Below are 18,672 nucleotides of genomic sequence, written 5' to 3'. Positions count from 1 at the left end.
ACGAGGTGTTGGTGGGTCACACAAATGTCGCGAAACTCACTTCCCCCCGTCGGCGTCGAATAAGTGACATTGCCTGGCTTGCCAGGATAATGTGGTACAACAGGTGTGAGAGTTAATATCCATCTGTTCCATCTATGTGGGATAGTGTTGCCTCCCCCACCCCGTCTCACACGCGTGGCTTCTCTCTGGGCCCTGTGGTTTCCTCCCACATATGTAAACACTCGGCTGAAAACACATTTCATCCTTGTTAATCACTCAGTGGCACATATGCTTACTGCATATGCAGTGTTACGCACATACACATACGCGAGCTCACTCAGACTTTTATCGTCATCATCATCAATGCACCTTGTCAAATCGCTGTGGAAAATGCACACCAATATTGCAACATCAAAGTGCAACGCGCTCTCCCGAGTGACTATGGACGTAACTTTGGGATGCGTGCTCATTAATAGATCGTGCATGACACGAAGACGCACGCACATATAGAGGCCTCCCTGCCAGGTAGGCCTCGGCAAGGTAAGGTAATTACCCTTTTTACCGGGTAAAAGGGTAAAGGGTAAAGTTGTCGACATGCCAAGGGGTAAGGTAAAGGGTCGGGTAAAGGTAGCTCGGAAGAATTACCCGGTAGGGTAAAGGTAGCACGAAGTATTACCCGGTAAATACGGTACCTTGTTTACCGCTTGAAGCTCCGTGGCGCAGTCCGTGGCCTCCATTTAATAAGTAATATTTTTTTTTAACTTTTTTAAAAACACGCTTTTATGAAATGTACTAGTAATGGAAGAACTTCACGACTCCAGGAAGTGGCCCCGAAGCTTGCCACAACGTAAGGGACCGTGGCCAATTACAGCCAACGTCAGTTGACTGTGGACAATTAGATCCAAGCTGAAACATAACATATAAACAAGTAATATTTTAAAATATGTTTTCTATTTTTTATGATAGAACATAGTGTTGTCATCAGTATCACATAAGTATACCAAGTTTGCAGTCGATACCACATTGCGAAGTGGGTTAAAATTTAGTTACAAGATTTGAGGATACAGCAACGACAACAACAACAACGACAACAACAGACAGAGTGAGTTAAAAGAAAGCGTGTAAAATTGGAATCATCGAGAGTATTCTATTTTAATAAAGCGCTCTACCTAGCATTTACCGTTATTTACCGTTATAAATCTTTTTCATGTGTAGTACCCAGTAATTACCCTGTAATCGGGTAATTTGTATGGGGTAAGGGTAAAAGGTAGGGTAAAGGTAGGCTCGTTGCTTTTTAAATTTTACCCTTTACCTTACCTGCTAAAGGGTAAAATGTAAGGGTAGAGTGATTGTATTGTGGTAAGGTAAAAGGTAGGGTAAAGGTAGGCTCGTTGTTTTTACCTTTTAACTTTTACCTTACCTTGCCGAGGCCTACTGCCAGGGTGGCGGTGACACGGCCCAGTGGCGGTAATTTGTTACCACAGAGTGGACGTTAAAGATCATCTGGGTGTCATTTGCTAGATTAGGCCTTCATGTACCGGCGTCATGGTCCAAACTTACCGAATTTGAAAAGTCATGCGCAAATTACTGAATTGGGATTAAGTGTAGCAATAAAAAAAGAGTCTTGAGACTCAGAGAAGCGTTCCTGGGGGAGCATACTTTAAAACTGGCACAGCACACGAGGCAAGTTAATGGTTTGCAACATGCTTATCCACCCGGCGCTCTGTTCATTGTTGTGAGTGTCGCTCGCTCCTCTGCTCTCCATTGTAGTTGGAGGGCGGCTCCCTCCAAATGCCCAGTAGTGTCCACGAGTCACCTTCACAGAGGCCGATGCTCGGCTCTACATCCTTCTGTACCATATCAGTCCATCTCTTCTCTAGCCTGTGCCGCGCCCATAGAGCCCGCACAACTCTGATCGCACGTGACTTGCAACTCCTCGTGGACATGACTTGCAAGTATACAGGGGCACGACTCACAACTTTGCTTGCTCGTGACTCACAACTCCGCGTGCAAGTGTCTTTCCACCTCGGCGATCAGCAAAGTCGCGTGGCAACTCATGTGTATCCATAGGATGGGGTTGAATCTAATTTCAGTCGCCCCTCAGCATCACAGTAATTCATTATGGGCACCCCCCCCCCCCATAATGAATCGATATAGTGACGTTGACAAACTCGCGAAGTTGGCAACACTGGTGTCCGATTCTTTCGGAAATGCAGTCAGGTTCGAATGTTCGCTCCCCACCACACCGTCCCAAGTGTTCACCCTGCCCGCTGGTACGCCGCCTTGTTTGCCATTCAGGTGGCACAGGGTGGCATTCTCCGTGGAGGGGAAACGCGTGTCTCTCTACGTGGACTGCAAACTCGTGGCAACCCAGAGATTGGGCCGTGGCTCTTCCCCCCGACTGGACACGCGTGGTATCATGGTGTTCGGAACACGCATACTCGACGATGATGTTTACGAGGTGCAGGAGCATGTGCACGTGTTCAAACACCTACACACACAATATTACCCATATACTATACAATATCACAATTGTTGAGCACAGACCCAAAGGACAAACACATCAAGTGGCCAGCATCAAACAGCACTGCCAATGTTGTAATTGATAACGCCTTTTTGGAATTGAGCAAGATGATGAGAGCCTTGGGAAAGAGACAATGATGGGAGGGAATTCTAAAGTGGAGCCGTGCGAGGGAATAAACAGTGTTCTGACCTGCAGCATGAATGAGAGTAAACAGGGAAACAGTGAGCGCAGGTGGAGGACTCAATTCGCGATGTTCACGGGAACAGAAACTATGTTCGTAGTGGTAGAAGACTTATTTTGAATGCATTATGCACCCATCCCACATGCATACAACTAAGCGCCCCATGCCGAATTTTGCAATTCATGTGTGGCCAATCAAGGATAAAAACGATAATTGGAAATGTTTTTTCACGACACAAAACATTTTGGAATGGAAACGTTATTTTTGAAAGGCATGGGTTTAAGGCAAGAATAACGATTCTTAGTCAGAGCTGAACTTTAGTCAATCAACTGGAAAATAGCGTTGCTTCTGAACACAGCTACACATAAAGTATAATATGTGTTTCATGGAAACACAGGGAGAGATAAAGATCTGTAAGTATGGAATAACATGTGACAAGAACGCAATAATTGTATGTATTCATGTTGAACTTCTTTCGCGCTATATGTAGCCAACTGTGCTAATCGGAGGTGCAGGGGGAAGGACAACAACTTCCGCATAATCGCATCTATAATGCGATCATGCGGAAGAAGTTGTGGTGGATCAGACGCACACGAATGAAGGAGGGCAGATTACTGAGACAGACATCGGAAAGACATCTACCACATGTCGGTAACCCAGAGGAAGGTGCAAAGCCTGATCATAGGCAACTGTTTACATGATCAGTAGAAGTTGCGAAAGGTCTTGCAGAAGGAAAGCATTACATTTGGCACCCATATGGTGAGGTGGAGTGTGCTGGCACATTCGCACTGTGGTCTTAGTAAGCCCATGCAGGGGCTGGGTTGTGGTCACTTCAGGGGCATGTGAGATGAGGGAGGCTGCACTGACTCCCGAGTATACATGTAAGAGTTACTATGTAGGCAAACGGTCAGAGCGCTGAGCTGGCACCACTGAGGTCATAGGTTCAAACGCTGGCTACCGAGTCCCCAAGTATAGAGTTGATGGTGGTCTCAACCCGAGCATCAAAAAAAAAATCACTTTACATTTGCTTCTGCACTTGTGTAAATTCCAGTTCTGGGAATAAAAAACCCACATCGATTTGACTGCAATGTGACGAACATCACTCTCATATGCAGAGTGAGTGGAAAGTGCTGCCCACTGCTACATTGTGTGGACCCGAGGTCACTTGAAGAAGGATTTCAGAGGTAGCTCTGTGATAACCGTTTCCGTGGGACCTTCTCTAACAACGCGAAGGATGGCACCGGTCTTAGAGATTTGCCAATGGATTATTCGTCTCGTGACAAGGCACTGATACCACAATCCGGAATATATATAAAAAAAATTGTAGAGCAACACATATAATAGAAACAATTTTACAAACATTAATTATATGAGTTATATATATATAAATAAGAATACAATAATGGGAGTGAATGTAATAACGTCAGCAAATGTCAATGCTAAGGAATGCACTGAATGATAGATTATTGTGTTCACGTAAAAGATATAGCATAAATATGCATCCAGTAGCAATTGTTTTTGACTCTGGCTGTTTATGACACGAGTTTACTCTAAAATATTGTTCTAATCTTTTACGTAGATAGTTGGTGAAGAGCGATGTTATGATATTCTTAGGTTTTTTTCGGTAAAGTCACGTAGGTAAAACATAAAAATTAATGAAAGTAAAATAAAATAAAAATCACGACGTTTCGGAGGCAACACAAGTCTCCGTCATCAGGTGGGACCGTCACAGCCAGATTTGCTGCATCAAGTGATTGATGATTGTGTTGCCTCCGAAACGTCGTGATTTTTATTTTATTTTACTTTCATTAATTTTAATGTTTTACCTACGTGACTTTACCGAAAAAACCTAAGAATATGAATCCTTGCAGTCACGAAAGCTTCAAATCTAGAAGCGATGTTATGACTCTACTATGTTTATTGTCGTTAGTGGCCCAGCAGTGTTGGTCCATCTGACCACAACCAATTTGATTTGTACTGTTGGTTTGTTGCCGAGAGCTTTACGATATTAATGTGTGCGTGTGTGCCGTGTGCGTTTCCACTACGTGCCTGTGTGTGTCCTTTGCATGTGCAGGGAGACATCCAACAGTTGCTGATTGTGTCAGACCCAATGGCCGCGAAGGACCAATGCACGCACTTCTCTCCGCTGTGCCCCTCGACGCAACCCAATTCCAAGCCACACTCGCTGCAGGCGCAGGAGCCAGAGGTTCGTGTGGGCCACGGTGCCACTAGCGACGTGTGCTTTCATTTGTTTTCATCGTTCCTGGTTTCTTTTGCAGGATACATGGTTTCTGAAATTTGTTCGCGTGGATACGTTTGCAAGTACTGTACAGGACAATGTGCTGTGTGGACATGCTCTTTGCAAACACAGGTTTGGAAGTGTTTGTGTGACTTTGGTTTCCACCTTTCCCACAGACTAAATCAGGACATTGAGTACACTGTAATATAGTTAAACACCTGACTGGCGCAAGATCCCGGCATAAATTAACGTCTGCAACCCAAACACAGATGTCAATTCCAGGACTGTCTGGCTCAAACTCTGAATGGTGGTAACACTAATGTGTGACCCGTTTGCACACGAGGGTGGTTGTGGTGTACTCTTTAATGCACTACAAAGGAATTCTGGGAGCCTGACTTAAATTCCCGACTCTGCACACCTGTGACAGCTCACATCTTATCCAAGTCTGTGACATACACATCATTGTCAGACTTAGCATAAATTATTCTCGAGAAAAACAAAGCATTCACTTCTCATGATTGCAAGGGAAATATGATGAAGCAGCTTCGGCAAAGAGAGAATGGGTGATGACTTGCAAAAAGTGGAGCAATGCCAGGGACGAAGCAGAGAGATAACTGAGGTGACCTGGAGTGTGGTGGTTGAGTGTGAAATGAGTGAGTGTGTGAGGGTAGTGTGTTGTTGTGACCTACCTTGTGGTGGTTGCACATTTTGAATGAGACAGCACAGTCATGTCTGTTAGATCGAGTTCTCAACATGGGAGGAAGAATCAATTAATGAAGTGAGCGTGCTAGTAGAGCTATAAGAGTGATAAGGATGTGCCTGAGCACTGGTGAGCTACTGACTGGTACCAGCGGTGTCAAGATCGGCCTCTGTGGAGAAGGCTCGTGAAGGACGCTACTGGGCAGTTGGAGGCAGTCGTCCTTGAGCAACAACGGAGGGCAGAGGAGCGATGTTCACAAAAAGGTGCGGAGCGTCAGGTGGCTATAACACAGCAAGTTGGCGCAGTAGGGGGCACAGTGACGCATCTGCCAGTCATCTGTCAGTTAACCTATAGCACCTGGATCTGTCACATGACCGTTCGACAATTCACGTGGCCTTAAAGTGCACGTAGCCTGGCACAAGTGCTTAGGTGATGTCAATGCCACTTAGTGGTGAATGGCAGTTGTTGTTGTTGGATCGAATCAATGAGTACTGGATCATCAATCAACCAGACTGCTGCACATTGAATTCCATCAAATGCAGTGAGATAGGAACTTGATATGTCAACAGGATTACAACTTTTGCTGAACTTGAGATCCGCGTATAAGTGGCCATTGTTTGCAGTTAACGAAGGCCCCTTATGGAGGCTGCCTTTATACGGTGATGTCGTGACGATGGCCAGAAATCCACGTCTCTCCATCGCCTCCTTTTGCCGCGCAAACTGTGCTCCATTAATGTCGGCTATGGAGAGGATCACGCATGGCCCAGTGTGGATGAGGAGTAGAGTGCACGGTGCATTATGGTCCTATTAAAGTTTAGTTGGGATCTTTTAATAAGAAGGTAAGGAATGCAAGGAGGGCAGAACCAAGGTGTATAATAGGAGGCAATGGTTGGCAAAGGTTGGTTCTTTGCCAGGTCATGAAACCTCGCAATAGAATAGTTTTGTTTGCTATCAAATCTCACCTGGGAAAATACTCCAAATTAAACATTTAATTTGCAAGAGTGACCAGGACATCAACCGACACACAGCAACACGTGGTGACACGTGTATACGCCTATAAATCTATAACTCATATAGTACGGGCTTATACAGTGAAAATCACGCCCAGCCAAATGAAAGAATCAAGACAGAAATAATTAACTTGTGTACATCACCAGTTTATGTCGAATGTGCTGTAGCTGTAACAGTTGCCGATGTTTTGCAAATGAGTTTTAATTAGAGATGTAAATAAATTGCAAGTAACGTGTGCAACTCATCACAGTGCCTATGCCTGGGACGTTGTCAGACTGGTATTTTAAATGTAAGGCATTTCCTACATGAAGAGCGAGACGAGGTACGCTGTTAACACATGGAGTGATTTGCATATGGATGTATAACGGTCAACATCTACAAGTCTCTAATGTATAAAATGGCCGTGTCTAGTGCTACCAATGCCAAGCCACCCGACCATTCATGTTCGCAACTTCAATGGCTGCCACACCATGTGGGACTACAATGCCAGCTGCCATCATGGGCAGCGGCAGGAAATGAATGCCATCGAAAGAGCACGGAATTTTAAAGTCAGCGCATTGTAAAATGTTACACGCCCGATTTAAATTTTGGATCGTGAGATAAGAGCGGTAATCCTATTTCATCAAGGAGAACCATCCTTCACTATATTCTAAATATCTAACAAAGGCCTGCAGTGCTCCATATTGGCATTCATATTCTGCTGATTCGCATTGCACCGAAAACTGCGTTGGAACCTGACCCTGGCTGTATGGCCTAAGTATGCCACGGCCACAGAGAAATCTGTTAGAATGATTATCCCATGTGCACGGCCAACCAACACCGCTCTGCTGGCCTCATGAAGGCAGCTGCTAAGGTCAACGTTTTAAAAGGCTTCAACTCCTCGTTGGTCTCCAGAAAATATCGGGAGACTTTTGTCAATCAGAAGCAGACCACAAACGCATTGCTCGAGTCACTGAAATAAACAAAAAAGAAGACAAAGGTGACGTGAAAGAGTAGAGGCACTTTACTTTAAAAAAACAGCCAAAAAATCCTGGCACCTCCGAAGACTTTTAGGAGCAGCAGTGACACTGGCCTACAAATCTCCCCAAGTCAGCCCTGACAACATTTCCGGACAGCTAAACGGCAATTCACGAGAGCCGATCAACAAAAACACAAGATGGCAAGCTTATAAAAAACTATATTGCACTCCCAACCGTTGTGAACAAACCTCTGCATTATCTGGCCCTTTCTTAATGGAGGAAGTAGATGCTCATATTGCCCAGATGAGATCCGGGAAAGCCGCAGGCTTCAATAGGATTTATCTGGAATTCGTCAACAACTTGGCAGCATGAGCAAGAAAATGGGCAGGCACTTTCCTCACTGACATCCATGTCTTAGGTGTGGTACCAAATGAGTCGAAGATTACAGCCATTCTTAAACCCGCCAAGAACGCATTGGATGCTAAAGACTACTGCCCGATTTCCCTCAGAATTTGCTACAGGCAATTGGAGTGACTGCTGATTCAAAGGCTGAAGCCTATGCTTGAAGATATAGTCCAAAAGGAACTAGCCAAGTTAAGAAGCGGGCCGAACTTGCTGCGATCAAGTACATTGAGATGGTCTACGAACGTTACCTCAAAAACTGCAACAAGTGTTCATCGACCTCTCCTCAAGATATCACACAGTATGGTGCTAAAGCTTATAGTAGCAGTGTCTTGCCGTCTGACAATGAGACTCATCTCATACATTCTGAGCAACCGCTGATTCGTCATCTGCCTTGGTGAAGCTGTAAGCATCCAAACAAAGAATGAACAACAACAGACTCCCACAGGGATCTGTTCTTGCCCTAGTGCTGTTCTATCCCTTTACCAGTGACCATCTGGTGACATCTTCCTGCAAGTCCAATTACAAGAACAGTGCACTAACAACCCAAGCCCGCACAATAGAGGACACTAAACGTCGTCAAAAGGGTCTAAAGACCCTGGAAGCATCCTTCGAGAATTGGCATCTTAAGTAAAACACCTAAGAGAGTATCGTCGTCCACCTGAGCAACAACCAGGCCTCTGGTTCCCAGTAGTTACTCTCGAACGAATGCTCACATACCTTCTCGAACAAGCCAAAAGGAAAACAACAACAAAAAACTACGGAACATTTTTCAAAAACTTGCAGGAACAACGTGAGGAAGCGATGCTCACACGTTGGCGACATTGATGCAAGCCCTCATACTCCACTGCATACTACTGTGCCCCAGTGTGGAGTGCCACCTCTCACAAAATACCGAAATCAACATCCGCACTTGGTGTCAGCAGCAGTGCCTTGAAGTCCACTCTACTCTAGTGGCTTCCCGTGCTGGCGAATATCATCTCAGCCAACGTGCAACGCGATGCCACAACCACCTGGGAGTACCATAAGATTAAGGACAACATTGTTCTGCTGCTCCAAAAAGACCTAAAAAAACCCACGCCATAGGCTGACATCCAGTAAACCTTTCTGGATATGCGCCTCCATTTCAGCAGCTGTAAATAAATAAACACATAAGCACTCGCTGGATGGAACCGTGGGTAGCTTTAGACATGGCAAACAAAAGCCTCATTGAGGGCCCGACTGTGGAAATACCGGGATTCTCTCTCTTCCGACAATCAAGGACCTCTCGAAACCATGCTCAACTCCAACATGGGAGATGTACGTGCACCTTTCCGCAAATGGAAGATCAAAAACATCGCCTAACTGTGACGATGGTGAAGTTCAAACCATCAAACACATCACCAACGAATGTGTGATCCATGCAACTTTCTGGCGGTGGACCTGCAATCTATACCGTGTCCACTGTCCCACATGGCTTGGTTTAAATAACACTTAGGATTCAAGTTATAACACGCTTCAAAAACTGTTTATTTTCCTTCCTGACATACGAAAGTAAGAGGTGTGAAGACTGAAATTTTTACATGATTCAGTTAAAAAAGACATGATAGTGCACAAATATAATTTCAGGACAAGATAACATGTCATTCTGTCGAGGGAGGTAGACAGTTTATTTAAATGAAAAGGATCCAATATTCGGACACGTGGCACGACGGACGTTGTAAGAAGGTGCAAGGGACACGACCTCAGAGATGACGGTGATTTACATCCGGGCCATTTACTAATGCTCCGGAAAATACCCCTCTGGTTCTAGATTTGAAGCTTTCGTGACTGCAAGGATTCATACTCTTAGTTCTTTCGGTAAAGTCACGTAGGTAAAAACTGAAGTTAAAATTAATAAAAATAAAACAATAAAATCACGACGTTTCGGAGGCAACACAAGCTTCCGTCTTCAGGTGAAACCGTCACAGCAAAATATCTGTAAAAACTGAAGTTAAAATTAATAAAAATAAAACAATAAAATCACGACGTTTCGTAGGCAACACAAGCTTCCGTCTTCAGGTGAAACGGTCACAGCTAAATATCTGTATACAGATATGTTTTATTTCACCCGAAGACGGAAGCTTGTGTTGCCTACGAAACGTCGTGATTTTATTGCTTTATTTTTATTAATTTTTATTTCAGTTTTTACCGACATGACTTTACCGAAAGAACTAAGAGTATACCCCTCTGGTCTTACAACCTTGTGATGCACATGTCGATGATATCATTGTGACATCAATGCCATCGATGTGATGACATGCACCGTTTTATGTCAATGATAACATCCGTGTCATCGGTGCTCGCTGAAACCACTCCGACAAGCCAACAGCTTTATGCGTGCACACGTGCATGTGAGCTTCATGCCTAGTGCTCTAATTCCATGATGTGAATATCTTGACATGTGAGATTGCTGCTGCTGCCGTGTCACCGTCCCACCGTGCTTTGCCATTGGCACAATCTCCATGTGAGGTGGATGTTTACCGATCGTGCAATTGGATGTGACTCGCTCGTGTGCCCGTGCAATGTGCTACCCCCAGCCTCTTTCGCTTCCCGCCACAATCTTCACTGCTCCTCACTGCTGCGTTCACGACCCCCCCGCACCCACCACAACAAAGCAGCGCACTGCATTGCACCGTAGACTTTTCATTGCCCGAGCACTGCACACAGCTCTCTCCTCCTACAAATTAGTCCGTGCCCTTCTATTAGCAGTGTATAACCTCTCATCACCGCTGTAATGAAAGACACTCGGTATCAAACCGCAAGGCCAGGTGAAACAACATGATAATTGGAGAGGGTTCTTGCAGTCTATAAACATCTCTGGCAGATCACCAGCATTGGATGAAGCAAGCCTGACTCTGCGGATGTGATGATGAATATAGCAACCGGTCTAGAGTTTGTTTGTGCTAAATTGTACTCTTACAGAAGGCAAATTTTCCTCCCTCTCCTCACTCTCCATGTCCCCTATCCTCATTTCAATGCTGCCTCGCGGCACTCTCCAGGCTCCCTATCATGGAGCTCCATTCTCCCACACCTGACTCTCCACGCTTCCATGCCTCACTTTTCATTCTTCCACATCTCAATCTCCACGCTTCCATGCCTCACGCTCTATGCTCCCTCCATTGACTCGCCATGCTCCACCTCGTCACTCGTTTTGCTCACTAGTTAAAGGTCAGTGTTGAGGATTAGGCTGCGCGAATGTGAGTTCACTTTCACTGTCTGCATTTCTTCGTTAATGCACCAGCTGAAGGCTTCCCCATCCCATTTATAGAGTATGTGGCTGCTATAACTTTTCACACGATGAGCCACTTTGTTGAGCTATTATTTATGGCCAGGTCGCTTTAAAAAAGAGCTGCAAAGCTCAGTGGGGGCCTTACCTGGTAAATAAATATCCGTCATGGGTCTTTTGGGTCCACACTTCCTACCGTCTTAAGTATGGTCATGCAACTTGTTTGATCGTACTTCACCACTTTACCATGCTGGGGTTAGTGAAGGGCAACCCACGACCAACGTAGATGTCACTCGTTACTGATTTTAGTCGTGGTGGGCAATCGAACTCGAGTTCCAACCTAGTTATTCCTGTATATCGTATTCTTCCCATCGCTTGTCCCACTCAATGGAGTCTGCTCTCTGAGTCCTCTCTTTCTCTCTCCAAAGTCTATGATCCTTCGCCATCCCCAAATTTAGGTCATGTGCCCTCATGTCATTGTTCAAAGCATATCACCACACCCCCTTGCTCTCCCCCTCCTCATTCCCTCAACTATCCTTCTCTGAACGTTATTTCGAACATGTCATATTATGACCTGGCCAAATATGTGAATCATCTCAGTCTGTTCACACTTCTCCTCTATCGATGCTGCTACCTTGTTGACTCGCTACCTCACCTCATCATTTCTAAAGCGAATGTTTACCTACCTTACCCCACAAGTCCACCTTGAGTCACCTAGCTACCGGGGTGCAGCTGTTTCGACCGAGGCAATGGGCATCGTGGAAGGGCAACTTGGGCCACGCTGGCAAGCGGCGGAATTTAGAGGGCAGCTCCGGCCGACTCCATTTTGAGGCGGTGCTGAATTCAAGGGGGCAAAGCTGAACGCTTCACATCCCCAGACCCCATCCGTCCACAGGAACGTGATCGCAGCTTCGTTTGGATGCATGTTCACTCGCTCATCCTGCACAGACGGCAATTGCGAACAGTTGTTTCCCCTCACCAACATCATTCGTTACCCACAAACACTTTTCAGTCCCCCCTGTGTAAACAAAAGGACTGCATTTCCAAATAAACAGCGAATAATTCTCAAATGTCTTCCCACAAAGACACGAGGCCTCTGTCCTTGACTGAGCTCTCTGTCAACACGAGGACATTCATTCGTGCCAACATGAACACTCTCCACTGAGCCAAACCCTCCTTCCACTGCCTCAGCACAAAGAGGTCACGAGGAGGTAGTTCCACATCTACACTCGGCCGCCGAGTCTGAGCAACTGCACGCTGAGATTGAGCCACTGCATTCGAAGCTGATATCAGCTCAAGTCTGAACATGTCAGGAATAAATGAAAGCAAGTGCAAATGCACATGGCGAGTGTCGGCTGATATCGAAACAAAAATGCATAAAATTTGCCTCCTTCCCAAATGTGTTCCTCCACAGATATCTATTTTTTATACATTCTGAGAGTGACATTTTAACAGCGTTAGTTCAACACAAGCAAATTCTGGACTGGGTTTGACATTCAGTGCCAGGCTTGTCTACGTATTAATTGAGTCTTCTTATATTCCCCACAATAACGCGAATCGTTATTCTGCGTTGTGTATTGGAATGTTTCGTCAAACTAGGACCCTTATCCAGTAGAGATGGTCCTTGCTTACAAACACCTGGTATTATTTCAGCATTGGTTTAAACCGACAGGAACAGACCTCGTTAAAAGTGTCTCGCGAAAGCAAATGCAGCATATCCTCCCACACCATACACCACAACCACAAAACACATCCTGTAAAGACATCCTCGGACGTAATATTTTCTTACCAACTAGTCTCCCTGATCGTAGGCAAATACCTTTCTGCATTATACACACTAAACACCGCCTCCTACTTCCATGCAAACCTCATCTCTCTAAGTCATTTATTTATTCCCCCATATTCATTTCCAAAAATGCTTTTTCCCCTTACTAACCCCCGCTACCCATCTCTCACTATGCCTTCAGTACTCTGCAGAGGAATTCGCTTACGAAGACTATGACTACAACCCCGAGACTGACACCCCTACAGACGCAGCAAGGCCAACGGCTCAAACCGACAGCGGCGACCAGATAGATCTAGACACCGAGGGCCAGTACGGCGAAGGGGGACTTGGTACTGAAGACGAGGTGGATGCTTCAAACCAGGTGGATGCAGCTTCGACAAGCAACACAAACACGGCAGGGAGGATGGATGGGGAGCCCGAGGTAACGTGTGGACACGTGTGTGTATGTGTGCTCATGCCGCAAGTTGGCACAGTAGGGGGTACAGCTGGTGCATCTGCCAGTCATCTCAGTCAGTCAACCCATGGCACCTGAGTTTGTCCCGTGACCTCCTGTCAGCGGGCCTTCGACACTTCACGTGGTTTCAAAGTGTACTTGGCCTGGCACAGGCGCCGTGGTGACATCACCATCACTTAGTGGCGAATGGCGGGTATTGGTATTGATATGCCGCAAGTGAGGAAGTGCAAATGCAGTGCTCAGAGGTATGCGAGCACTAAACTGTTCAACTTATATTCCTCTATGCATACGTCAAATAATAATCTTATAATAATATTAAGGTGCTTGCCAGGCAAATCAAAGTGCCTTAGTCAGAACTCAACCCCGATCATTGGGAAGGGACCCCCAGTGGGAGCTGTCGTTATGCTGCAAGACGGGACTCCTCAGTCAGTTAAGGGAGCCGCTTTGGCGAGGAGATGTTAGCTCCCTTGCCTGGAATACAGGAGGTTGTGAGTTCCATCCCGACCATGACCCCTGTGTATTTGGAGTTTGCATGTCTCTCTCCCCATGGTCGCGTGGATTTTTCTTCGGGTCCTCCGGTACCCCCCCACCCCCACTTTCATTTAAAATCAACATCATGCATTTAGAGTATTTGGCCGCTATTAATGTCCACATAATAAGCCACTTCGTTGAGATATCATTTGTGATGGCCAGGTCGCTTCTGAAAACAAAGCTATATAGCTCAGTGGGCCTTACCTGGTAAAATAAAAAAAATAGTTGAGTTGAGTTTGCCAGTAGTGGGCGATGTTGCTATGTGTAGTCCCAATTCAGTCATCTGTGGGTAATTTTCAAATTTGGCAACTGCGGACAATGACTCTGACTCGCGTTGACCAACTATTTCCAAATGATGTCACGATATCTTTAACGTCCACTATGAGTCAGACGGCGTGTATTATTTCACAATAAATTCTAACCAGGGTGGCTGCTGGATTCCAGCCACGAACCTCTGCGACAAGCAGCCAATGCGCTGCCGCTGGGCCACATCCCACATCACCCCGCCCCAATGGAAAGACCAGAGGAGATGGAGGACAGAATGGGAGTTCTGCTTGAGTAGCAGCAGCAGAAACAGACGGTGTGTGGAGCGAACTTCCAGTGGGATGACATTCCAGATGTCAGGGACAGCAGCGGAGGAGTCGCCCCTGGCAGAGAACAGTGGTGGTCACATGAGCACTCTGAGCTCGCTGGCATTCGGTTTATAGATGTTACGAATTTTATAGGGACGTGACGATTGGATAAATGTGCTTGTTCTTGATTCTTGCATCTGGATGAAGCTCTCCAATTTAGGTTGAGAGCATTAATGTGTTGAAAATAATGTATTATGATCCGATGAAGGAACTGTCTAATTTGCTTGTTTCATTTCCTGTATTAGCCACCTCCCACATAGTCGCAGATGGCGTCTTCTACACGATAGGACATAGATGTAGAGGATTGTGTTCAAACAAAAATAATGAATGAACGCACGTGTGTATAAGTTTGATCATGTTAAATACAACTCACTGGTTCAGTGTACATGTGGTAGATGTGCATTTAAAATATGCATGTGAACCTACATATGTTTACATGCATTTATGCTTGACACAGGGGGCATGGTGACATCACTACTTCGTGGTGAACGGTGGCTGCTGTAATTGTGTGTATGCTTGTATACATGAGTATAAATGTGCGTGTGCAATTCCAGGCACCGTACTCAGTTGACGGAGAAGATGATCTTGATGTTACCAGAGTCATCGCCAAGCCATCACACAACCAGTCACTTGATGTAAGTATCTTTCTAACATTGCAGTAATGCAATTGATGAATCAAGCAAATATGACGGAGACTCAATAATATTTTTCCAAGAGGTTATTTATCAGGAAGTTTTACTGTTTCCAATAAGACATTTTAAAAGTGAATTTCCACAGCTGCTTATAGTCCAAGTGCGGTGTTCTGGGTTGAGCTACACATTGAGTGATTAATTCATACGATCTGTAGTGCGCACACATTTCAGAGGTGCGGGAAAATAAATAAACGATTACCAGGTCAATGTTAGAGGGCATATGGGAAATTATCCGTTGTTTGTTTATGATCATGGCCTCAGATTGTTACGGATTCAACAGGAATACGTTTTTTTCTTTACATATCCAATGTTAGAGAGGCCAGTGAGTAAGATCCGGAATGGCTGCCGAAATGTCAAGACTGGCGATCATGGCAGCAGTGAATTATGGCCAGGATGTTGTTGATTACCTTGAATGAGGCAGTTTTAGTCAAGGGTGCAGGTTGATAAGCAAACTGCAGAGAACAAGTTGGGAGAATGGAGAATATTAATTGTTAACCCAACCAAAGCAACCCTTTCAAGGATGTTGGATAGGGAGATGTTTGTAATAGGTTGGTGTTATTCAAAACACAGAGTGTCAGGGATCGGCTTCTTTATGAGCAGAGTAACTTGTCTGCCCTTTGTGATACAGGGGATTTGCCACAATTCAAAGGTGAATTGGCGAGGTGGCCAATCAATATTAATGTTCTTAGAGAGCATGTCTTGAAAATAGATAGAGAAGGGGTTCATTGGCGATGATATAAGGGAAATTATTATCTCAACTTCTGAAATGGTGATGTGGAGCTGAGTAAGGGATTGAGGGAACAGGGGTTTGATAATGGGCTGGTTTACATTGTCAGTTTAGTGATAAAAGAATTGTGGTATCCCTTTGCCAGGATCGAGGGTTTCATACACGAGGTGGAAGCTGGTGAGGTTGTATGAAGAGGTTTTTTGACCTCCGATGACAAATGGACCTATGTTTCCTCTTGATTTGAAGCTTTTGTGACTGCAGGAATGCATACTTTTTGGTTCTTTCGGTAAAGTCACGTAGGTATAAAATAAAATAAATCACGACGTTTTGATCGCAACACAAGCAGTCGTCCTCAGGCGGAAAAATATAAGACAGCAGTGGAACTGCTGAACCAACGAGAGAGCAGTTACAACAAGATTATATATGTGGCGATGGGCAAGCAAGCGGGGTCTGAGCTGGAAAGGAATTCCATCCACAGACCCAAGCACGTCAGTTGTGTTAATGGGGGAGATTAGGGAGAGAGGGATTAGGGAGGGAGATTAGCATGAAATGAGCTTCCGTCGCCGCATAAGAGTATCAAGCCCGCATATGTGCACAACACCACGCAATACTACTGCTGCTGGCATCTTCAGGCGTTGAATTGAACAGCATTGCAGGAGAGATCAAAAAGAGTACAACAAACACAAACCAATATGAAATTGTATAATTTTCCTGCCACGAAAGTTGACTCGGACAAATTATTTAAACGAAAAAAAAACTTAATTTGGAGCTTTCGTGACTGCAGGAATTACTCTTTGGTTCTTTCGGTAAAGGATAAAGGATAAAAAAAACTGTTCACGGTAAAAGTAAATTAGAGAAATATCAAAATGGACTTGGAGTGAGTATTCCAGTATTGAGTAAACCTGCGTAAAGGAGGTCCACAGCAGTGTTGACCCCACGCGTACACAATCCCACACTCCGTTCCACCGCTCCTCTCCCCATGATTGTCCCCGCAAGAGCGTCGTGCTCACATCACATGCCCTCGCGCCTCACCGCAAACCTTCTTGACTCTCCCTTAGCCTCTGCCCAAGTTCCCTCTTTTACCAATCCTCTTTCTCTCCACCTCTAATCGCCTCCATTTTACTGTTATTTCCCACTCTTTTCATTTCAAATTCCCTGGCCAATTCCCAGGCTGTTTACTCATCCCCTGAGTTTCCTGGAGTGGTTATTGGAGTGACCAGTCAGGGCTCTCAGCCCGGTCCCCTGAGTTCCCTCGCATCTCCAGCATCACTAAGTCCTCGTCTGGCCCTTTGGTGGTAAGCACTATGCTCGCTGTCTCTTACATGTCAGATGCAACTTCAAATGAAGTTATCACTCGTGGAAATGTGTCAGCATTCACCTTCTATTTTAACGAGGACAGTGTAGACACTGTTTATGTAATATAAAAGCCCATATCATTCCAGTCGTGTTTGTTCAGGTTAAATTCCAGGCTCTGCCTATTCCAACTAAAGTTCACATAATGAGATAATTGTTTCAAACACACTTCCTGAGCACAACGGCATACGCAGTCAGCTACAAATAGTACTTCTCAAGGTTGTAACAGATAAGAGCGGAACATTGTTCTTGAATTGAGCAAGGTTATTATTATTATCAGGGCTTGGGGAAACTAGATGATGGGAGGGAATTCGGAAGTGGAGCATTGTGAGGAAAGAAGAGAAAGGAGAAGTGAGGTGACCTCCAGTGCGGCGATTGTTAAACTCCGTGTGGATGAGACGAAGCTGTCAGTCGGGAAGACCGAGCCATCAATATTGGTTGAGGCATCAACAAGTAGCTTCATGAGAATAGTGACCATGGTAGTAGTGATAGAACGTTGAAAAGGACTGCTCTACATTGAATTATATCCTATCCAGTGCAGTGAGATTGGAACTGGGTGCTTACCTATTCATAATAAAGCGATGCGAAATGCACACCCCAATTTAGGATCTACTCACAATTATGCAACAACCCAACCTGCCAAGTCAAACCTTGTTTCAACTTTTTCACACATCTATTCATAACTTTAAAAATATATATTATCATTTACTTCACCAATTGTGTTTTGAATTCTCTTAGCTATGCAATGATTATATATTCATATATTTCAAGCTGTGTATTACGTGTTGTTTCTATCAATGCATGTCATGTTTTGTTGGTCTTTTTTTCCTCCATTTCGATTGAATCTGATATTTTCTGTGTGGCTGAATCTTGAACGTCTTTGCCCCTCTCCGCTCCCTCTCTGACCCCCCTTGTTGTTATTGGTCGCATGTCCCCTTGCTCTCCTGCCGCTGCTGCTTCTCTCTCCACAGAGCAATGACATCACACACTCAGACGACGCCAGGGTGAGTCAGTGGGACTAGGCTGAGCCACATCATTACGCATTACCGTGAAGCATTGTGGGTAAAGAAAACATGTAAATACATGTATTTCATGTGGAGACAGAACGGGGTTATATATATACAGTATATTCTCTTTTCCCATAATACTCCGTGGCTATGCAGAATGAGCGTGTGTACGGCATTGCTTTTTGCGTTGAACATGGCTTTGTATTTTATCTCGAGTGCTCTTGTCAGCAATATCTGGCAACCCAGCA

At 45.0% G+C, this 18,672-nt stretch overlaps 1 protein-coding gene across 5 annotated transcripts in view; it reads left to right on the top strand.

The window, feature by feature from the left end:
- Positions 1-18,672, top strand: part of LOC144933216 (uncharacterized) — a 153,591-nt gene that overhangs the window by 33,844 nt on the left and 101,075 nt on the right. For 2 of the 5 annotated variants that reach the window (XM_078857874.1, XM_078857873.1), the window contains exons 4-7: positions 2,278-2,440; positions 4,759-4,890; positions 13,210-13,449; positions 15,200-15,280. In XM_078857874.1, the coding sequence (XP_078714000.1) occupies positions 2,278-2,440; positions 4,759-4,890; positions 13,210-13,449; positions 15,200-15,280 (616 nt within the window). Of the gene's footprint in view, positions 1-2,277; positions 2,441-4,758; positions 4,891-13,209; positions 13,450-15,199; positions 15,281-18,388; positions 18,422-18,672 lie in introns of all 5 variants that reach the window. The other 3 variants (XM_078857876.1, XM_078857875.1, XM_078857877.1) reach the window with 3 other exon arrangements.

This window comes from Lampetra fluviatilis, chromosome 6 (assembly GCF_964198595.1).
Source record: "Lampetra fluviatilis chromosome 6, kcLamFluv1.1, whole genome shotgun sequence".
NCBI classification, from domain to species: domain Eukaryota; kingdom Metazoa; phylum Chordata; class Hyperoartia; order Petromyzontiformes; family Petromyzontidae; genus Lampetra; species Lampetra fluviatilis.
Note: the sequence above shows the minus strand (reverse complement) of the source record. Positions and strands in the feature narration are given on the sequence as shown.